Consider the following 23,706-nt stretch of genomic DNA (forward strand, 5'->3'; position numbering starts at 1 on the left):
GCGCCCCAATGCTATGGGCCGTGGTCAACCGCAGTGCACAAAAATATAGAGTGCCATTTGGGACGCAGACCTACTCTCCATCAACTCAGCCACACAGCCCTAGCAGTAGATTAGTAATGACGACCTCCCTTCGACTTATGAAGGATAAACATTTGTCTTCAAAATCTTGAACTGGAGATGCTTGGATGCTCCTCTATTCTTTTCTGTTAAGAGAAACCACAAGTACTGAGAAATGACAGGTCTGAATCCTAAATGGCACCCTATTCCCTATATAGTGCACCCCTTTTGCCCCTACCCCCCTCTTATTATGGTTTCAAATTGCCACCATAAGTTCAAAGTGTTCAGTATATCTATGTTCATATTTCAGAACATACGGATTCTTTAGACATATAGAATGGTGAAAATATACATGCTGAGGGCAAATGGGGAGCCGCTCTACATGATCACTAACCCAAACAGGTTAGTACTAAATATGTTACAACTTCCCCCGGTCTCTCCTTACTAATGGAACGTGTAACTTTAAAACTATTTCCCTCCCTCTTCCCTCCCCCGCGAATCAAGGTAATTCAGAAAAGCATGACAGAGTTAGAGGGTATTTTTCAATGAAAGTAAAGGACAGTAATGTTACATTTAAGGAAGGAAGCCCTATCACGGCTCAGTGTAAGATGCAGACACCGGAGACAAAGGGCTGAGAGACAGAGGTTTAATCCTAGACACATGCAAAGTGGGATGTATAAGGAGGGTGCGGGGGCAACAGAAGACGAACAGCAGAGGGGCTAAGGATTTGAGATGGGGAAAGGGCCGATAAAACCCGGGGAAAGTTTACGGGCCCCTCACCTTATCAGAATCCATCTGAATATTTCCTGCAGGGAGGAGACAGTGAAGCGATGGAATTCACATTTCTCTGCTTCACAAAAAGCTGGTTCTCCAGGAGACGCTGGAGGTTATTTCTAGAAACGAAATTACAGTTGCTAATAGTAGAGGCCATATACATTGTTTGTCATAAAATACGTTCTCTCGCGCTATCGATCTGTGAGTAATTAGGAAAAACGGCGTTAGTGTTCATGCCGGTTCTTTCCAGTTTTACTGGGTGGTGAAGGATGCACCTTTCCAATAAATATCAAGGGTCTGATTCTGGTGACGTGATCGATGCTTGACTGCCGTTTGAAAAAAAAAAAATCTCAATCTTATCCATAATAATTTCATAAATGTGGACTACCCGCAAAGTATCTTCGAACAGTTGACTAGAGCGCACGTGCCAAGGCCAGAAGTAGCACATTTGCTATTTAGCGCAACAGTGTTTGTGACAAAACTATCCGTAGAGTTGAAAACGCAATGGCAACACATTGAATTTAAGATTTTTATTCGGTACGTGAAAACTTAAGCGAAAATGTACATTTTGTGTGCACTACGTCATCATGCAGTGGATTTTTATATTCAACAAGTTCGTTTTTTAAATTCTTGTTGACAAATAATTTATACACAAACAAAAATTCCAGAATTCTATACCAAAAATACAAATATTTTTGATAGAATTGAATCATCTTGTTAATCATCATTATCCCTAGTGAATAACAAAAAGAATAACATCTTCCTGAATCATTGAGATTTTTTCCAAGTGAATACAATTGCACTTGATTTGTGTTTTTTATTATTTTATTTTTTGTATTTATTTAGTATTTTGTTTATACCTGTGTTTTGTTTGACATGTTTGATGTAGCGATATAAGTTGATAATTTTGTATTATTAATAAAAAAAACTAAAAAAAAACTAAATATACAAATTAACTAATACAAAAAATACAAAAAAGTCAGTTTGGTGGAAACACCACTGATGGGAAAATGCTACTGTTTTCTTTATTCGGATTTTAGAATATTTGCATGAAAATCTGTCGTAAATTGGATGGAAACCGAGCTAGTGTCCGACGTGGAGTCAAGACGAAGTTAAAACGTATCCAACGTCGAGACCAATACACTGTAGACCGGTCTGGAATAATGCAACACTGGTGTGTTGTTGCATGGCAGAACTAGCAAAGGGGTCTAGCCAATCAATGTATTTATTTAGCCAGGATAGTTCACTCAGTGACCAGGGCCCATAGGCTGCACCGTTCGGGACGCCCTGAGTGATCCAGTGGTCTCCATTTGCCAGTACAATATGTCATGGTATTGTTGGGTTGATTACACTTCATAACAGAATGCTTTGGTACATATCGATATCATCACACAGACGCCAAGGAAACTGAACTGTTGCCATGACTGTTCCATGAAATTTGAATTCCATTCTCTGTAAAATAATGATCAATCATGTTTTATTCATGTGAATTATAATCCATAAAAAGTGCAAATTCAACAACGAAATGTGCTGACAATTCCAACTAATACACCAAGCTCATTTACGAAAATAATTAGTACACAAACATATTTCATAAATTAATGTATAAAATTGCAAATAAAATACATCAATAGTGTACTATCATCCCATGGTATTAGATGTAGCCTAGCAACTGAATTAAGAGAGTTTTTGAATTACTTACATTTTATACCGGGCCATTTTCTTTATAGTGTTACTGTACTTTAACAAATGTATAGCAATACTGTAGTACTTATATTCTATAATCAAGGCAAATATATTAAAATGACAACCATGGAAAGGTAACATGTTAGGAAGAGAGGCAATCCTGTCACTTTGGACTTAAAACAACAAACGGAAATTAGAATCATAGTTAGCCGACATCTAATTCTGAAAAACATTTGGACTCAATACTCAGGTATTCACCGTTTTTTTCCAGAAATTCTGGCTAAAGTATTCCCGGATTTCTTGCTTATTCCCTTCAGAATTTGGGAATCTTCAAACTGGGACTTCTGGAAAACCTGTGAATTTTGGGGAAATGTCCAGAATTGAAAGCCTATTGGCACCTCATATGGTAGTAGTATTTACTGACAGACACAATCATAATACGGTCCGCTTGAAGCACGCAAAATGTTTTCATCCCCGTGGCTAAATGGGACATGGTGACAGGTTTGGTGGTCATGGGTACATTTAGACAACAAGATGAGACCAATCATTAACTTACCCCTTAATACTTGTTGAGTTCATTAAGCAGTTTTACCACAGCCTGCATGAATGAAGTGACTGAGAACAACATGCCACTCACTCCAGCTTTCTGGTATTTGGTCAAGTATTTCATGTTACAAAGTTTAAGGAATAATTTAGATAGCGATTCAATTACGAAGGAAGTTCCCAACATAAATACAGTCCGAAGTAACAAATGTGTTTTTCCATGTTAGATCAGATAGTATATCAACTGAAACACATCATATGGGGCTCCTGAGTGGCGCAGCGGTCTATTGCACTGCATCTCAGTGCTGGAGGCGTCACTACAGACCCTGGTTCGATTCCAGGCTGTATCACAACCGGACGTTATTGGGAGTCCCATAGGGCGGCACGCAATGGGCCCAGCTTCGCCCGTGTTAGGGCTTGGCCGGGGTAGGCCGTCATTGTAAATAAGAATTTGTTCTTAACTGACTTGCCCTGGTTAAAGAAATATCCTCTTGAGCATTGAGATAATACACGTGAAAATGTATACTGAATCAGCCCAGGTGTTCTGTTATGTTAACAGATCCAATATAAAGCTATTTTATAGTCTGATGACAACCAAAGAAGTGTCTAGTTGTAACCAGATAATGATTAGACAATAATCTACCCATAGTGCAGTGAGACGCGAGGGCAATGTCAACCAAACCATTAGCATGTTGTGATTCTAGGAGTGTTGGATTGTTACCAAGCAATATCTTAAAATAAGCCAAATTATAAAACTGCATCAATATGCTGATAGGCTAAAACTACTAAATAACTATTCTCTCGTCTTCCACGTCCTCATTCTAGAGATTACATTTTCATTTAATTAATTTTGAAAAACAAAGACAATTAAATTAATACATATAATAACTTCTCCTGAAAAAAGTTGATTCCTCAGTGCTTCCTAACTGATCGGGTGCTAATTTGCATACTACCATCGCACAAATCTAAAAAGGTAGAACATATTCCTCCTCTGAAAAACAACCAGAGTACAGTAGTTGAGAAACAAGAGATGGTTCTAGAAACTCTGACGTCATATAGAAGAGCTGTGAGAGGGACCTAGATACTGATGATGTCATACTGTATTTTCTGTCTTCAGGCTTATGCAGAGCTTTCGCCTCCTCTCATCGTTTTTGCAGAGTGGTTCCCAGTTCAGTTGTCTCCCCATAGCCTAGTGACACTAGGCTGCCTTAGTGCTGGAGTAGTGGTGTCACTTTCAATCGGAGGACGGACTCACTGTAATGGATGGAACGGAATTTATGGTTTCAATGTGTTTGATACCATTCCATTCACTCCACTCCAGCCATTATTATGAGACGTCCTCCCCTCACCAGCCTCCTCTGTACTGCAGGGTTGAGAGCAACATGTACCTCTTCAAATAAAATAGTAGCCAGGTCCCAGCCAGGCTTTAGCTTGGCCTTAACCAATCAGAATGGTCATCTGGCTCCGGTGCGCTTGACAACGATAGTGCCAGCCACCATGTCATACACAGTCCTGTTGTGTTGGAAGAAGAAGACCGTGATGAAGGCTGGGAACAAGAAGGCAATGGAGAAGTTTTTGTTCAAGGCTCGGACTGTCGATCTGAAGAGGGACACAGGAACAAGACGTGTGAAAGTCACGGAGATGATAGAAACAATAAACAGATGAGCAGAACATCAAGAGACTTCATCTAATGGCCAGATTGTCATGTTTCACCTCATCACCACTTCAAAAATCAAGTGTCAAATAACCAAATGAGCTGGTTTATTATTTCACAACACGTGGATTGATGAGAGGGTTGGTTTTGGTGTGATCCACTACTTACGCAGAGAGAGTGACATTAGTGGCAGGCACCACAAGGACCCGGTTGGGTTGAACCAGGACGGAGGAATCACAGCTGATCACTCTGAGACCAATGAGAAACTTCCCCGGAGTGGCGCCCCCTGCTCCCCAGATACACACAATCTGACAGGAGACAATCAATCAATAAAACCGTACTATCAACAGAGGGAACTTGTATTTGCAGACAGAGAGGAGAAACATGATCAAATACACAGAATCCATATCAAAGAGTTAAAACACAAATCACACTGCAACTTCAGGACAAAGACAGAAACATCATCACACTGCAACTGCAACTTCAGGACAAAGACAGACACATCAGCACACTGCAACTTCAGGACAAAGACAGAAACATCATCACACTGCAACTTCAGGACAAAGACAGAAACATCATCACACTGCAACTTCAGGACAAAGACAGAAACATCATCACACTGCAACTTCAGGACAAAGACAGAAACATCAGCTCACTGCAACTTCAGGACAAAGACAGAAACATCAGCACACTGCAACTTCAGGACAAAGACAGAAACATCAGCTCACTGCAACTTCAGGACAAAGACAGAAACATCAGCACACTGCAACTTCAGGACAAAGACAGAAACATCAGCTCACTGCAACTTCAGGACAAAGACAGAAACATCATCACACTGCAACTTCAGGACAAAGACAGAAACATCAGCTCACTGCAACTTCAGGACAAAGACAGAAACATCAGCTCACTGCAACTTCAGGACAAAGACAGAAACATCAGCACACTGCAACTTCAGGACAAAGACAGAAACATCAGCACACTGCAACTTCAGGACAAAGACAGAAACATCAGCACACTGCAACTTCAGGACAAAGACAGAAACATCAGCACACTGCAACTTCAGGACAAAGACAGAAACATCAGCACACTGCAACTTCAGGACAAAGACAGAAACATCAGCACACTGCAACTTCAGGACAAAGACAGAAACATCAGCACACTGCAACTTCAGGACAAAGACAGAAACATCAGCACACTGCAACTTCAGGACAAAGACAGAAACATCAGCACACTGCAACTTCAGGACAAAGACAGAAACATCAGCACACTGCAACTTCAGGACAAAGACAGAAACATCAGCACACTGCAACTTCAGGACAAAGACAGAAACATCAGCACACTGCAACTTCAGGACAAAGACAGAAACATCAGCACACTGCAACTTCAGGACAAAGACAGAAACATCATCACACTGCAACTTCAGGACAAAGACAGAAACATCATCACACTGCAACTTCAGGACAAAGACAGAAACATCATCACACTGCAACTTCAGGACAAAGACAGAAACATCAGCACACTGCAACTTCAGGACAAAGACAGAAACATCATCACACTGCAACTTCAGGACAAAGACAGAAACATCATCACACTGCAACTTCAGGACAAAGACAGAAACATCAGCACACTGCAACTTCAGGACAAAGACAGAAACATCAGCACACTGCAACTTCAGGACAAAGACAGAAACATCAGCACACTGCAACTTCAGGACAAAGACAGAAACATCAGCACACTGCAACTTCAGGACAAAGACAGAAACATCAGCACACTGCAACTTCAGGACAAAGACAGAAACATCAGCACACTGCAACTTCAGGACAAAGACAGAAACATCAGCACACTGCAACTTCAGGACAAAGACAGAAACATCAGCACACTGCAACTTCAGGACAAAGACAGAAACATCAGCACACTGCAAGGTCAGGACAAAAACAGTCAAGGGTCATTTCACAGCCCAGAGACATTTAAGCAGAAAATAAAAACATTCTATGTGATTTCTGTTCATAGTAGCAGTTTGATTTGTCACCTGACCTCATAGAAACACACTAGTATCCGGTAGACCAGGGCGACCAGCATCATCTTCTGGAGTTCTTCCATGGACGTGTCTTCATCTATTTCCTCCACAATGAAATGCATGGCAAACTTGGAAATGTCCCTGAAAGAAAAATACAAATGATTCTTCAATCATGACTATATACAGTAGGTATGCATGCTACAAATGATTCTTCATTAATATATACAGTAGTTATGCATGCTACAAATGATTCTTCAATCATGACTATATACAGCAGGTATGCATGCTACAAATGATTCTTCAATCATAACTATATATACACAGTAGTTATGCACGCTAAAAATGATTATTCAATCATAACTATATACACAGTAGGTATGCATGCTACAAATGATTCTTCCATCATAACTATATACACAGCAGGCATTGGACTAATCTTTACCATCACCGATGGAGTGCAAAACATATCAATTTCTAGGATGTTGAAATAAAATACTATTCCCTGTAGTGCACTACTTTTGATCAGGGGCCCAATAGAGGGGGGGCCCATAGAGGGGGGCCCCAATAGAGCTCTGGTCTAAAGGAAAGCACTATAGGGAATAGAAGAACAGAAACATTTGTATTAAACTAAACTCACTTCATCCCACTCAGATGCATGATGCTGAGAATAATAGTTGCTTTGATGAAGAACAGAATGAAGAAATCCACCATTTCAGCCATGAACCTTTGAAGAGGAGAGGGAATACTGTATTCTCGACCTGCAAACACATGCAACACATTTACATTTGAGTCATTTAGCAGACGCCAGGGGTCACCAAACTCTTTCCATTCGGGAACCCCCTTCCAGCGTTGGGTAACATCCCAGGCCACCCCTGCGCTGCACGAGCCATGTCTATTTCTATGGGCACAAGCAATGTTCATGACACAAACTGTTCACACTCCTCGTTGGTGGAGAGAATTTTGCAGGTTTAAAGCTTATTTCCTGCAATTCTACACATTTTGTCATGTGGTGCAAAGAAAATGTTGCCGTTTTAAAGCACATTTTCTTGGAATTATATACACTTTGCCATGTCTAATGTGAATGCATGTGATATTTGAGTGACCAAAGTTGCCGACCCAAAGTTTGGGAACCACTGATTTAGCAGATGCTTTTATCCAAAGCATCTTCGTGAGTAAAAACATTTTCATATTGATTTTCTGTACTGGTCCCCCATGGGGATCAAACCCACAACCCTGGTGCTGCAAGCACCATGCTCTACCAAATGACCCACAAACGTCGCCAACACATTCATTGATGATGGTTATTGTCCTTCAAGAGGAAATTCCTTGTTTCAAAATTGTTAATATGCCTAGGTTGGGAGTCTTTAGCAACCCTGGCCTATAGCAGATGAGCCTATGGTTTGAACTTTAGCAGACAACAGAGGGCACTATTTTCATAATTCATCACTGTAACAGGCCTGTCATGTTGCTTTATCTCAAACACTTCTTTAGCTATTTAGCGTTATCATATTAGACACATTAACCAAATACAATAATAACAACATCTGTGTCTGATAGCTACCTGGCCGTTGTGCATTGCCGTTCTGTTGTGGTTGCGCTGGTACTGAAGTGGACACAGCACCACTCCCAGCCGTTTCCCCAGGCGGAATTCCAGCCGCGGGGATGGCGGTTGGATACGTCGACAATGGGAGTCCAAATGGATTATTGTACCAGTTCTGAGCATCAAAATTAGGGAAATCCGCTGGCCAGACAGGTGCAGTGAATGGTTGCACTGGTTGCGGTGCAAAATACGGAGGAGAAGACACTGCCAGCCAACTTTGCCAGTTCACATATGCCGTGTAGTACTGCCACATCCACCCCTGCAACTTTTCACAGTACTCCGAGGTTGTACGTGTTTCGACAGTGCCCTTTCCACTTTCCGACGTGTCTTGGTGACGTAATTTCGGCGTATTTTCGCCGATATCTAGCTTCTCTCTAATATTAAAAGACATGTTTTTCTTATCGACTTGTCTGTTTGTGTTCTCCAAATCAGCCATGTTTAACGCCGACGTCACATCCGGAAGGATGTTTCCATTTCCGTAAAGAAAATATACGATTTCTGGAATAACATCATTACTGTGATAATAATTGCAAATATTTTGCGAGTAAGCTGTATTCAAAGAGGTAAACAATATCGATGATAAAACAATCACTCACAGCAACATTTCATTAAATAAATCGTTTCGTCATCCCATTCCCAGCCTGGCCGAAATTAACACCGTGCACTTCTATGTACCACTAGGGCGCAGCCCTGCTACCCTTATAGTGAAAGACGCAGAGCATTGGAAATACACTGACTAGCCTTCTGTACCAGATAGTATTATTGACTGTTCTTCACTCCAATCACAATGAATTAGACTATGGTCTTTAGTTCCAAACCCATCACTAATAGCCATATTATTTTCACCTATCCTGTTTTCAGATCATTGCCAAAGAATGACCAGAGAAAGAGAGGAGATCTTTGTTCCATTAAGGCCTGGTATATCCTTGAAATGACTTACATCTCACACATTCAATGGATGACTGGGGGTGCAGTGTGCACCACCTTGTCCTGCAAATCTCCCACTGTCTGTATATTTTATATAGCAATAGTAGGCTATTTAGCCACTCAGTGTTTTTTGCACTTTGAGAATTGTGAAATTGAATGCATCTGATATGCCCTCTATTTCCACCACTACTGCTTTTCTTAACGTTTTACAGCAAGCAAACAGTTAATAAGTTCAATTACATTACAGCCTTCGTCTCAGAATTCCTTAGCCAAGTAATTTCCAAGAACTTGCCAATCAGTTCTTTGATGCCTCAAAATAAAATAAATCTGTTCAAAGGACCCCTGCCACTACCACAGCGTCTAAAGAAAAATCTGAGGCACAAGGCCATTTTCAAAGAACTGCCTTAAGTAAGCTTAACCTAAACAACAATGTGGTTATTCAGCCGGAACAATCGGACACTCAGGGTTCCGTCGTTCTTTGGCAGATCAGATTGTAATAGAAAGTCCCTGAATGTGTTCTCATGATACAGGGGACTGGTAAGTTGAGTAGGGGTGGACAGGGGACTGGTAAGTTGAGTAGGGGTGGACAGGGGACTGGTAAGTTGAGTAGGGGTGGACAGGGGACTGGTAAGTTGAGTAGGGGTGGACAGGGGACTGGTAAGTTGAATAAGGGTGGTCAGGGGACTGGTAAGTTGAGTAGGGGTGGACAGGGGACTGGTAAGTTAAGTAGGGGTGGACAGGGGACTGGTAAGTTGAGTAGGGGTGGACAGGGGACTGGTAAGTTGAGTAGGGGTGGACAGGGGACTGGTAAGTTAAGTAGGGGTGGACAGGGGACTGGTAAGTTGAGTAGGGGTGAACAGGGGACTGGTAAGTTGAGTAGGGGTGGACAGGGGACTGGTAAGTTGAGTAGGGGTGGACAGGGGACTGGTAAGTTGAGTAGGGGTGGACAGGGGACTAGTAAGTTAAGTAGGGGTGGACAGGGGATATAGTAAGGAGAAGAAAAGGGAAAATGGAGCGAAAGAATAACAAAAATGTCATTGGAGTGTGTGCAAATGTGTGTGTGTGTGCGTGCGTGTGCGTACATGTGCGTGTGTGTCCTTGGTCTTATTCAACTTGGCTAGGTCAGCTTTCATTAATCAGGACAGATTGCTGCAGGAGCAGGCTGCAGGAGCACCACCCATGGTCATAATCATTCACTAAAACCCCCAAATCTTTCGGAGAATTTGGCCCCAACCTACTGCCCCAGAAAGCCCTAATTAAAGGAATTAGGTGCACTTGCTTGGACTGGAAGTCTGTGTCTGTGTCCTAAATGGCACCCTATTCCCTATTTAGTGCATTTCTTTTGACCAGAGCCCTATGGACCCCCCTATGGGCCCTAGTCAAAAGTAGTGCACTATATAGGGAATTGGCTGCCATTTGGGATGAAGTCTTTGCATCCACAACAATTAGCCTGTTACAGATGAGGAGAGGTCACAACGTAGACCTTAAACTGGGATTTGGCCTCCCCTCTAGACCTCCCCATACACCCCCCAGCCACTCTGATACTACGTCTGCCTCAAATGGCACCCTATTCCCGTTATAGTGCACTTATGACCAGGACCCATAGGGGGGCACATAGGGTTGTGGTCAAGTAGTACACTATATAGTAAATAGGGTGCCATTTGGGACGTACCCTAGGACATCACATTCCATATAAATTGTCCTTTTGTGTTTGACTAACAACAGCATACCAAGGGACCCCATGACATTTACTCCTCAGTTGTAACCCTGCTGGTTTCAAAGTATGTGCAAGACAGTGTGAGCTTTTTGATCCAATAGTTATGTGCATAGTTGATACATTTGGCAAACACAATGTTCGAGGAATAGGTTGGTCTTGGTTTTCAAGAAACACTCCCGGATGTGTTGACTGAACTATCAAGTGTGTGTGTGTGTGTGTGTGTGTGTGTGTGTGTGTGTGTGTGTGTGTGTGTGTGTGTGTGTGTGTGTGTGTGTGTGTGTGTGTGTGTGTGTGTGTGTGTGTGTGTGTGTGTGTGTGTGTAAAACCAACTAGCTTGCAACTGTAGTGACGCTATCATGACAAATCAACACTTAGTTTCAAAAAGCACATGAGATCATGTGTGAAAAATCTGACCATGAAGCAAAAGACAGTTGGTCTTCTCTCAAGGTCTGCATCCCAAATGACACCCGATTCCCTTTATAGTGCATTGGGCTCTGGTCAAAAGTAGTGCACTATGCAGGGAATAGGGGGACATTTGTGATGCAGAAGGTTAGGCCCGGGTCAAAAGTAGTGCACTATGCAGGGAATAGGGAGACATTTGTGATGCAGAAGGTTAAGGTTTACAATTGCATCTCAACCCAGAGCCAGATACAAAAAGGTGCTTGTCATTCATTCATCAGTCTAGCTCCATTAGGCAGCAACAGCAATACTAATCCAGTGGTATTACAACTTTAATACTCAAAACTTACTCTGTTCATGAACAAGAGACTGTTATTGCTGTGTTCCTAACCAAGTGGGAGGTGGGATGTTACCAGTTGTGAAGCCTTACTCTGTTCATGAACAAGAGACTGTTATTGCTGTGTTCCTAACCAAGTGGGAGGTGGGATGTTACCAGTTGTGAAGCCTTACTCTGTTCATGAACAAGAGACTGTTATTGCTGTGTTCCTAACCAAGTGGGAGGTGGGATGTTACCAGTTGTGAAGCCTTACTCTGTTCATGAACAAGAGACTGTTATTGCTGTGTTCCTAACCAAGTGGGAGGTGGGATGTTACCAGTTGTGAAGCCATAAATACCAGTTGGATGCATTCACGTGCTTTGAACTTGAGGAACGCTGATTGGCTAATGGCCAACAAGCTACGTAAACTATAATCTAACATCGGAGGTCCGCATGTGGGAGAAGTGGGAGCTCAGGATGATAGTTTCCCCACTAGTAATTACCAGTTGGAAGGGCGTTCAAATGGATTTTCCCCCAGTCGTATGTGGTAAATTCCCACTTAGTTACGTACGCAGCATAAGGCGTCAGGCATCATCTAATGGGTGCTGGAAGGCTATGAAGAGGGCTGGACAGTACTCCCTCTGGCATTGTGCATTCTTATTGGATGCGACATTTTTGGGACCGGTTGACAATGAGCTCATTTGGACTAATCTTTCTGGGAGATTTCTGTATTTGGTGGTTAGCCCATAACAGTAGGGCGATATTGGTCAGTCTTATGGGAGATGGCATAACCTTTACTTTTTGGACTACATGACTCTACCCAGATGAGCACCGGCACATCTAAACCTCTGACAAACTTAACTTTGTCTTGAAATGTCACAATTTCTGGTCTTGGGTCTACATACTAACCTGTCAGCTGTTAGGGCTAATTTATCCCAGAGGTAGGCCTACAACAGAACAGACAAACCGGAATAAGTACTATGTAGAATGTAAGCCGATGATATATATATTTTTTTAAATAGTCAACTTGGCACCTGTACTTGTAGTTTGAGAATTTTAAATTTTGGCACCCAGCCTGGGTAAGCTTGTGATTTCCCACCCACGATGAATGGGTTCTGGATTCATTAGTGTCCTACTGTAAGTTCATTTGCATTTATTAATCCCAAATGGAACCAAAGTTGACAAGGGCCCTTAAGGCTTGTGAAAACTAGTGCACTATAAAGCTAACAGGGTGCCATTTAGGACACAGCCAAGTGAGATGATCACTTTCAAGTAGGACCTTTCCTAGAGACACTTGGACCAAATGGCAGTGATGCAGTCATAACAGCAGCACTACCACTGGGCAGACCACTTGTCCCAGTAATCAAATTCAGAAGCACCTGAATGGTGCTGAAAAGTTTACAGCATAGAACAGTCCTAAATGGGCAAAGAAATTCTCAATACAGGTTTTAAAGTTCAGTAATATCTAATTAGCAGCAGCAAGCCGAATATGAAGGCATCCAGGGTTTAGTTTCCATGCCACTGCTCAGACAATTGTGGTTTAGGTTTAGGAATGGTGATAGCAGCTTCACAATAAAAATAATTTCCCCCCACTAGTCAGTCATGTAATTTGCTTAATATTGTAGACAAAAGGTCCATTGGACATTCTACTTGGTCACCAGTCCTCAAAATAGGTACATTGTGAAATCAATGTATTTTGCAGTGAACGCTTAGTGTAGCGCGCTCAAAGTAAGCTAACATCAATTTATTGGAGAAAAATTGACACTGAAATGTATTGAACGTTAGCACCACCTACAACCAAGGTACTCAGGATGGGCAAATCTCTGAAGGTCTGTTTGTAATCCACATGGATTAAGTTCAATGAATAGGCCTTAGCCTCCAAACTGGCCTACATATTGCAATGAAGGAAATACCACTTTTCACAAAGCACAACAATTGACTTTATTGAAAGCTTCATGGGATTTTGGTAACAATTGAGTCGTCAGTGAATTTAACATGGTAGGTATTGAACAGATAATATGCATGTTTTTGATTTGCTGGTGGAGGTCTTCAATTCAGCAGACTGGATTCACACCTCTTTCTCATAGGTCCTTAGCGCCACCACGTCATCCATTACACATTTCTGGAAAAGAGAGCAGTACACGCTTTAGGTCATGCAATTGTAACAGTATAACTTTAGTACGTCCCCTCGCCCCGACCCGGGCGCGAACCAGGAACCCTCTGCACACAACAACGGTCGCCCACGAAGCATCGTTACCCATCGCTCCACAAAGGCTGCGGCCCTTGCAGAGCAAGGTGCAACACTACTTCTAGGTTTCAGAGCAAGTGACGTAACTGATTGAAATGCTAGTAGCGCGTACCCGCTAACTAGCTAGCCATTTCACATCCGTTACACAATGACACCACATGTCAGAACCTAAAACTCAAAATGTAATGACACATTCAGTGCGCAGTGATGAACAAACCATCAAATCATCCTGAGTGCGTCAGTTAGTCGTTGTAGTTCCACTTAACTGCAGTCTGAATGAGCCAAACCATGTTAACTTCCTTTAAACTGAAGGGCATCATCAGATAAGCTAAATGTGACAGGGTAGGAGTTAAAACGTCAAATATAAAAGGGAACTGACAATGTTGGGCAATGAACAGAGCGTAGATAAGTTATCAGGTTTTATACAACGATGTCTAAACCCTGGATGACTGACCGGGGCACTGTATTGATGCCACTGTGCAGGCACCTTAGTACTCAATTATAAAATATATGTTGGAATCTATATTCATTTAATTCTATAACAGACACTTAAATTATGTGAGCTAAATAGTGCATTATAAAAGTGATGTTACTGTCCCCACTACAACCGCCCCCCCCCCCAAAAAAAACCGTTCCATTGAAATACTGTAGAATTCCATTCATTCCTATGGAGGACTGCTCCTACTGGATAGTGCCAATATGGCGAACTGGTGGCAGCAAAGCCTCGCAATGGCAATGCCAACACATGCATCAGCAATCCCGGGTTTATGTAAGTCATTGGTTTTATTAGTACTCTCGATTACCAATTAATCCTTTAGTTAAAAAAATAATGTAGCGTGTTGCACATGACTGCAATTGTTTATCAAGCCACGCTTCCCAGCCAAAACATAAAGGACATTTTGAACACGTTTGCGCGTAGAAACGCGTGCCATCCTTGCTGGTACCCCGGGAGAACGCAATTTGCAAGAGATGGACGACAACGTGTATTGCATAATTATGATTACATGCACCATTGAACAATATTGCAATATCAAGCATGGACATATTCCAAAATACGCGTATCAAAAAGGCATTTTTATGTCCAACCAAGCAGAGAAGGGAAAAGCAATAAAGAGATTAAACCTTACCGCAATCAATTTTCCATCTTGCAACTCCCGCTCGAGCGTGGTAGTCTTGCCGTCCCAAGTCTGTTTTTGCACCAGTTTTCCGTTCTCAAAAGTCACCAGAGTCTGGAAATAGAGTAGTGTCAGGAGGGCACATGACTCCATCAAGTTTAAAGTAAAAAATAAATACAACTCAATTGTAAACCACACTACTGTAACAACCGGCATGTCTATGGTGTGGATTCTGCACCCACCTTGGTTTTCCTGTCATCTGCAGTCATCTCGTCGAATTCTTCATTCAATTTAAACTTGGTCTCTGTGGTTTTGAAAGTGCTCTGGGATTTCATTGATATTACACCGTCGTCGATGCTGAACAGCAAATTGGGCTTCGCCATATTCCCCATCTGCCGAGTAGCAAAGCCCACACCTGTGAAAAACGGATATTTATCTAGCCAATTTTAGTAGGGTTCTAGATCGACATGCAACATTGTCTTTCATTTAAAAAAACAGCTTCATTTAAAAAGGTAAGACTTTACCTATTGCCTTCATATATTCATCAAAATTCTCGCTGGAAGTCATCTTCCAAGTTCCAACGAATGCCTCGACCATGTTGTAAATGTTAGCTAATCAACAACACAAACCACTTTATTAACTCACAAAAGCACACTGCTTCGACTCTGCAATAATTACATCTGGGCCCGTTGTCATATTTGAAGCCTCCCCTAGCACGTGCTTACCCATGCAAGCCAATCAAGTGCTATAACTGGTGCTTCCATGGAAACGGAGAGGATGAGGGGCGGGGAATAAATTATATTCGGGCAGGGGCACAGACTGCACTGTCTTTGGCAGGGGTCTTCAACCTTTTCTTACCCAGAGACCCCCCTGCCAGGCAAACCGGAGACCAAGGAACCCCAATCACATGTTAGCAAAAATAGATTTAAAAACATCACGTACTGTATCTTGTCTTATCATCAGGTGAATGATAATGTCAAGGAGTAGTAATCAACATTTTCAAATGAATAGATTTGGTAGATAGTTTTTCATTATTTTGACCTCAACACATGATTGCCTAATTGGAAGAGAACGTATAGCCAATTAGCTAGAAAGGTAACTCATTTTCGCTAAGAGCAGCTGTTTAGCTGGTAAAACAGAGATTAAAGACAACAAGGATGTGTTGGCAAAAATGAATGTACACGTCAAGAAAGCCTACCAGCAGCCAGCGGCTCTTGAAGCAATGGCAGCCTATTCCAGGCGCTTTTTGAAATTGTGATTTGCTCAATATTAGAAATTGGAGAAAAAAAACATACACAATTATAAAATAATATATTCTCCTCTTTTCTACTGTGGGTAAGTAATACACATTTAGTTTATACCATTATTGCTAGCGATATTCATAAAAACATAAAATAAATACAAATATTTTTCACTTTTTTATTTATTTTAATATATACACTACCCTTCAAAAGTTTGGGGTTACTTAGAAATGTCCTTGTTTGTGAAAGAAAAGCAAATTTTTTGCACATTAAAATAACATAAAATTGATCAGAAATACAGTGTAGACATTGTTAACTTTGTAAATGACTATTGTAGCTGGAAACGGCAGAAGTTTTATGGAATATCTACATAGGCGTACAGAGGCCCATTATCAGCAACCATCACTCCTGTGTTCCTATGGCATGTTGTGTTAGCTAATCCAAGTCTATCATTTGAAAAGGCTAATTGATCATTAGAAAACCCTTTTGCAATTATGTTAGCACAGCTGAAAACTGTTGTGATGATTAAAGAAGCAATAAAACTGTCATTCTTTAGACTAGTTGAGTGTCTGGAGCATCATCAAAATGGCCAGAAACAAAGACCTTTCTTCTGAAATTCTATTCTTGTTCTGAGAAATGAAGGCTATTCCATGTGAGAAATTGCCAAGAAACTGAAGATCTCGTACAACGCTGTGTACTACTCCCTTCACAGAACAGAGCGAACTGGCTCTAACTGGAATAGAAAGAGGAGTCGGAGGCCCCGGTGCACAACTGAGAAGAGGACAAGTACATTAGAGTGTCTAGTTTGAGAAACAGACGCCTCACAAGTCCTCAACTGGCAGCTTCATTAAATAGTACCCGCAAAACACCAGTCTCAACGTCAACAGTGAAGAGGCTGGGATGCTGGCCTTCTAGGCAGAGTTGCAAAGAAAAAGCCATATCTCAGACTGGCCAATAAAAGATTAAGATGGTCAAAGAACACAGACACTGGACAGAGGAGCCCCACGGTGGAGGTGTCATAATACCCATTAAACTTAGAGGTCAAACAGGGAAATGGTTCCAAACGTTTTTCCACCATTCATTTTTCCCATAGGGGATTTTAGAAACACTTAAAATAAGGGCTGTGTATCGTGTAGACTTACCCTGGCGTGATGTTTTGATAACCATGTCAATCAAGTTCGGACAAGGTGACTTTTATCAATATATTCTTCTCTATTTGCTCTCAGATTCTAAAATGCTAATTAGCATTAAACTAGACATCAAATCAAATCAAACTTTATTTGTCACATGCACCGAATACAACAAGTGTAGACTTTACCGTGAAATGCTTACTTACAAGCCCTTAACCAACAGTGCAGTTCAAGAAGAGTTAAGAAAATATTTACCAAGTAGACTCAAATAAAAAGTAATAAATCAAAGTAACACAATAAGAATAACAATAATGAGGCTATATACAGGGGGCACCGGTAGCAATTAAACACTGGAATGGTAAATGTGCAGAAGATGAATGAGCAAGTAGAGATACTGGGGTGCAAAGGAGCAAGATAAATGAATAAATACAGTATGGGGATGAGGTAGTTGGGTGGGCTATTTACAGATGGGCTATGTACAGGTGCAGTGATCTGTGAGCTGCTCTGACAGCTGGTGCTTAAAGCTAGTGAAGGAGATATGAGTCTCCAGCTTCAGCTTTTGGTCCTAGACTACAAATCTTGCATGTCATCTGTAGCTGACATCTTTGCTAACAGGTATTGTGTCAATTTAAAATGTGCACAAGACAGTTCACAGATTTGTCAATTTAAATACAATTTTCCAATTTATTAATCTATTCATTACTACATTTAGCTAACATTAGATAGCTAATCCAGAGATTCTTACCTTTGCTTCGTTTCAGCAGTCCCGTCCAGATCATCATGGCATGTGTAGTTCTTTATGATAGACACATTAGCCACTAATTAGCATTTCATTTTTTGGGGTGGTAAATACAGGCAAATTTATTGATAAAAGTCACCTTGTCCTAGAGAGATTTACACGGTTATCAAAAATCACGCCAGGGTTACACCAAACACAACTCTTGTTTTAAGTGTTTCTAAAATCCCCTATGGGAAGAATTCATGGTGGGGAAATTATTGGAACCATTTCCTTGATTGACCGCTAGTTTTTATGGGTATTATGACTCATCCTGGGGTACTTTATCTCCACCCTGCAAATTCTATTAAATTCTGTTATATTCTGTTATATTCTATATTGTTTTGTTCTGTTCTGTTCTATTCTGTTTTGTTCTATGCTGTTCTATTCTTTTCTATTCTATTCTATTCTATTCTATTCTATTCTGTTCTGTTCTGTTCTGTTCTGTTCTATTGTAAAGCAGTGAGGTCCATGGAGCCAGCAGATGGAGCCAATGAACACCATATTGAACGATATTCCACATCTTTATTTATTTTTCACAGAAAAACTCCATATTTTCATCCAACAAAGTTTGTGTGACTGATTAACAGATTGTAAAGAACAGGGGAGGGAAGAAAAATCTTGAGGGACCTGCATGGTTACTGTTATTAACATGATTGTCCTTTATGTACGCTGAACAGTTCATGACTCCAGGTCCAATAAAATACATTTCAAAATAGCTTTTGAAGTTGTGTGATTGTATGTTCATAAATGGTAGAATATGGCTCTTTTTTCATTTCCTGAAAAGTTTCAGTTTTGGAGATATTATGTTTTTCTTTCTGCTGGGACGCTATAAACCTTACACTAATGTTTTGGCTGCAGCAAGTCTCCATCACTAGTTTTCTACTGCCACCCAATGGTCTCTAGTGGATAAATTGCATACTACCACAGCAGGAACTTAAAGGGCACATCGAGTGATTGAGTCCCAAATGGAACCCTATTCCCTACTGTACACTACTTTTGACCAGAACCCCATGAGCCCTAGTCAAAAGTGATCTACTGTTGTCTACAGGCTTCAGTATGTGTCATCCAGCTGCCATCTATACCTCAGTCTTGGTCCCACTATAGTCTCCTGCCCAGACCAGACCATATTAGTGGGGTCAGACCAGACTATATTAGTGGGGTCAGACCAGGCCAGTCCATATGAGTGGGGTCAAGGGGCATTGATGAGTTCCTCAAGGATTTCCTTTTAAACACTTCCTGGGTATTCACGGAGGCAACAATGGCGCTAAAACGAATTTGGGAGACTGTGTCTCGACCAACCCTAATCTCGTCAACCCAGAACCAAAATCTTGCGTCTGTCCATGAGAGATTACAACCAGTCAGCCAGTCAGCCAGCCAGCTAGTCAGCCAGTAAGTCTCTCTGCTATATTACTGTTAGCTACCACTTTGCTCATATATAAAACATATAGTACATGCAGATGTAGGATCTTAATTTGAGCCAGTTTGTTACAACAGGAAAATAATCCTGCAGCAACAGAAAATGTGAACTATTATGTGGATTATAATGAATGGACTATTTTGTAGGGGTTGATACCTTTTTCTGTTGGGCAAATCAAGTCTGACATTTCAATGTGGAAATTACACACTTTAGAAGTCTTTTTAAAACTCAAATACACTACAAGTTTGCATTTCCTGCTGTGTAGGATGATGCTCAGCAACAGAAGAGTGATCAAATGAAGATCCTACATCTGTATGCAACTCCTTCATTCACCTAAAACCAAGGACAAAACGCAGTTGAAACTGATAAATGATTTGAGTTTATTTGAAGTGATGTGGGAAGTGGACAACATACTCTAAGCCCCACAACAACTCATACTGTAGGTAAAACACATGAATCCTGAGCATTGATCAAAAAAACATGTATCTTCTTACAAACTCAGTTTATTGGTACAAAAATATTACAAAACTAGGTTTTTTCAACGTTGCTTTCTACATAAAGCATGTTCGACAATCCCATATAGACATAACTAAAGTGTTAGCAGATCCAGTTCATGTGTAACTCTATTTATGCTATGTTGCAGATGTCTTCATTCTCTTTCAAAGATGCAGGAGTTATATTTTTTACAATATTGTATTTGACCTACAAATACCCCAAAATCCTTCTCTTAGTGCACTCTGATAATAAACTAAATGAAATCAGTTAGTGATCATGAAACAATAGTCAGTCCTTTCTTACCTTGGAGGCCATACCTGGGCTCACAACAACATTTAACATTAATTACTCATGATAACAACATATAGGATAGAACACTATGTTATCTATGTTCCTTTATACAGCAGTACTGACAAAGGGAGGTGGCATTAGCCTCACCCCATCCCCCTCATTGCCAGAGGGGAAAAACAGATGAGACAGCCAGGTACTCCTGCTGGGTTTGTGGAGTGTTGGCGGGAGGCTGATTGGCGGGAGGCAGGTTAGCGGGAGGTGGGGATTTTAGCTGTTGCATTCCGTCCTGATCACAAGAGTTCAGAAGGCCCCGATCTCTGTCCCCCAGGGCCTGTAAGGCTGATTTCTCAGGGCTGTGGAGGAGCCTGCTGAGTTGAGGGCTGCCGGGGACACTAGGGGAAAAGTACTGAAGGAGAAGGCAGACAGGGAGGAGAGGGAGGAGAGGAGGGGTGGTGGTTGGGAGAGCTTGGAGGCTGAGACTGGCAGGGCCAGCCCCAGGGGTAGATTGTCATTGGGGGGCACCCTGAGTGCCTCTGAGGGGGCCGTCACACTGAGTCTGGAGGTCACTGAGGTATCAGTAGAACAGGGGGATGACATGGAGGAGAAGATGGAGCAGGAGGAGGGTGGGCTGCTGGTACTGTGGGGGGCTAGTGTCCGTCCCTGGGGGAGTGGTAAGAGGAGGGGGAGTTGCAGGTGGGCGGAGGGAGTCCTCAAAGCGGAGCCCCAGGCTAGTTGTCCAGGGTGTCCAGTCAATACAGTGTGGATGTCTCTCTGAGAGGCGTAGTTGTTGAGGTGGGAGACCAGGCGTACGCGGAGTGGGTCGACACTATTCCAGCCCTCCATGATGCTTAGGTAACGGGCCGTCTCTGACAGACACTCCCTGAAGCCCAGGCTGCGGTAGTCCTTGGCCCGGGCGTGGGCTTCAAAATACCCTACCAGGAGAGGGAGGCAGAGGGTCAGGAACAGGAACTACTACTAGTTCCCTACAAATATGCAGAAGTTTTTCTAGAAGTTTCCCTATCACAACATATTTTTTACAGGCTTTCATCATAAATCAAATCTTTGTATTGTTTTGGTATTGACTCACCTTGTCCGCTGGCAGCATGTATCATCTTCAAATGATCCACAGTAATCTGCAAAATTTCAGCTTTTTCCAATTTTGACGATCCCTGTGACAAAAGGCAACATTCGATTAGATTGTGTTACTGGTAAAATAACAGTCCTAACCAAAGATGTAGAAAAGGCGGAAGTTGACTACTGAGATGAATATACTCTGAATCCAATAGGTCTGTATGGTATATACAATTGTACTGTAGCCTACCTGCTTCTCAAACGCACTTGGTACAAGTCTTCTGAGATCAGTCAGGCTGTTGTTGATTCGGTCACGTCGCCGTTTCTCAATAATCTGTGGATGAGAGCGAGGTATAATATGATTTTTGGGGTCTCCGACAGCATATCAAGGTGATGGTGAACCTTAATAATGGCAATATTTGGTGCGTAATTACGCAAGTGAAATGTAATACTCACTCCTCTGCGTCGTTTTCTGGCTTGAGTTTGAGTGGTTTTCGGGGGTGACATCAAGTCATGCGGAGAGTCAAGGTTTCTGAAATAATCAAAGTAATTTTCATTTAGTTTCAATAACATATTGGTGACGATAGGCTTCTGTCACGCATAGCCTGTTTTTCAAGAGATACAATGTGTAGAGATGCGTGATTTAGATTAGCCTACCACAAAAAAATACACACTAGGCTTATATCAGAATTACAAATAAATTGATTTTCTCATTTAAAAAAAGATTTCCTATTCTTCATAACTGAATTTTCAACATACACATTTTCGTCACCACTGTCCTTCTCCACTTCTATATTGTCATCAAGTTCGCTATCAGACGAACAGCTGTAATTGTGATTTCGTCTCATTTTGCTCCAGAATCCCAAGTAGCAATATTCAGTATAGATTGTCCCTCAATGTGAACTCCGCAAATCCTGTGAAAGCGACGTGTCCGCGCAACTGTTTAAAGTCAAGCCTTGTTCTCAGGGTATTATTTTCAGACCATGTAGCTTAAAATGAGAGGGGTGGGGAATAGGCGGGCTCTAAAAGTACTAAGCCTATTAAAACCAAGCTGACGTTTGAGTGACATGTTTTGTTGTTTTTGCTCAATGAGGGCGGGGCCTCTCTGGATGCCAGTATGGGTGATACAAATATAATCTGTAGACTCCAAATGTAGGCCTAACATTAGTTAAAGATGCACTAGGCAGAAATCGCTCCGCAATTTCCTGGTCACTAAAATTCTAATAGTTCGCCTAATTTCAGTTTACGCAAAAAAACAAATGTTTTATTTTATTTCATAATTTTTTTGTACCCTTATTTTACAATGTAAATTTACTGAGAACAGGTTCTCATTTACAGCAATGACCTGGAGAATAGTTACAAGGAGAGGAGGGGAGATGAATGAGCCAATTGGAAACGTAAGAACGGGAAGCATAGCAATAGCACACATATAACAGATCTAACGCTTCTTAGACTTGCTTTCAACAAGAATGACATATCTATAACTCCATTTTCTATGTGAATTTGGTCAAGTCGCCCAAAAAGTTACATATTGCAGCTTTAAGACAACCCACAGAATATATTTTCAATCACCACTCAATAAATCGTTTTAACCTCCTCAAGGATGTGTCCCAAATAGCACGCTATTCTCCATAAAATGCACTACTGTTGACCAGATCCCTATAGGGGTGCCACTTGGGGCTCAAACCAAGACTCCCAGGCAGCCAGCCTGTCAGTCGGTCCTCAGCCCCCCTGTTGAGCTCCCAGTCAGGGGCCACAGGAACCATTAGCCCAAGAGCTCTCGCCTTCTTCACTGGTGTGTAACAGGACTCATGGGCCATTAGGCAGAGTGTGTTGTTCATTGTATGCTGTCAGCTGTGTGGGTCAACAGCAGCATTGATCGGACTGGAGGCCCCAGTGGCTCTTGTTGCTTCAGTTGCCAAGCACTTCTAGGAAGTTCCCTGTTCTGAAGAGCAACCAGGTGAATTGACTGGCTCAAGGAGCCTGAATGGCACCCTCACCTGGGAAACATTCAGCCAGTAATTGGAGAAAGAAAAGCATGACACTGACAGATCTTTACCATGGGCAAAACTAGATGTTTCTCCAGAGTTGAATCAACAGTTGTCTGTCTCTGTTCTGTTCCCAGCAGCACCTTGGAGCAGGTCTCTCCCCTATCTGTCTCTGTTCTGTTCCCAGCAGCACCTTGGAGCATGTCTCTCCCCTGTCTGTCTCTGTTCTGTTCCTAGCAGCA

General features: G+C 41.8%; 3 protein-coding genes across 3 annotated transcripts; all 3 read right to left on the bottom strand.

The window, feature by feature from the left end:
- Nucleotides 1-2,291: 2,291 nt before the first annotated feature.
- On the bottom strand, nucleotides 2,292-8,779 carry LOC120042859 (protein FAM8A1-like). The gene is made up of 5 exons (XM_038987644.1): nucleotides 8,293-8,779; nucleotides 7,369-7,489; nucleotides 6,749-6,872; nucleotides 4,883-5,022; nucleotides 2,292-4,659 (listed from the first exon to the last, which is right to left on the bottom strand). Exons 1-5 carry the CDS (start codon nucleotides 8,765-8,767, stop codon nucleotides 4,515-4,517), a joined length of 1,005 nt encoding a protein of 334 aa, XP_038843572.1. The 5' UTR covers nucleotides 8,768-8,779; the 3' UTR covers nucleotides 2,292-4,514.
- Nucleotides 8,780-13,612: 4,833 nt separating this feature from the next.
- On the bottom strand, nucleotides 13,613-16,413 carry LOC120042862 (fatty acid-binding protein, adipocyte-like). The gene is made up of 4 exons (XM_038987646.1): nucleotides 15,578-16,413; nucleotides 15,296-15,468; nucleotides 15,066-15,167; nucleotides 13,613-13,812 (listed from the first exon to the last, which is right to left on the bottom strand). The coding sequence occupies exons 1-4, from the start codon at nucleotides 15,648-15,650 to the stop codon at nucleotides 13,759-13,761; spliced, it is 402 nt and encodes a 133-aa protein (XP_038843574.1). The 5' UTR covers nucleotides 15,651-16,413; the 3' UTR covers nucleotides 13,613-13,758.
- A 3,562-nt stretch (nucleotides 16,414-19,975) lies between these two features.
- Nucleotides 19,976-22,456, bottom strand: LOC120042863 (hairy/enhancer-of-split related with YRPW motif protein 1-like). Its single transcript, XM_038987647.1, has 5 exons — nucleotides 22,236-22,456; nucleotides 21,933-22,008; nucleotides 21,727-21,810; nucleotides 21,493-21,574; nucleotides 19,976-21,337 (listed from the first exon to the last, which is right to left on the bottom strand). The coding sequence occupies exons 1-5, from the start codon at nucleotides 22,322-22,324 to the stop codon at nucleotides 20,706-20,708; spliced, it is 963 nt and encodes a 320-aa protein (XP_038843575.1). The 5' UTR covers nucleotides 22,325-22,456; the 3' UTR covers nucleotides 19,976-20,705.
- Between the last annotated feature and the right edge of the window lie 1,250 nt (nucleotides 22,457-23,706).

This window comes from Salvelinus namaycush, unplaced genomic scaffold, assembly GCF_016432855.1.
Source record: "Salvelinus namaycush isolate Seneca unplaced genomic scaffold, SaNama_1.0 Scaffold793, whole genome shotgun sequence".
Classification (NCBI taxonomy): domain Eukaryota; kingdom Metazoa; phylum Chordata; class Actinopteri; order Salmoniformes; family Salmonidae; genus Salvelinus; species Salvelinus namaycush.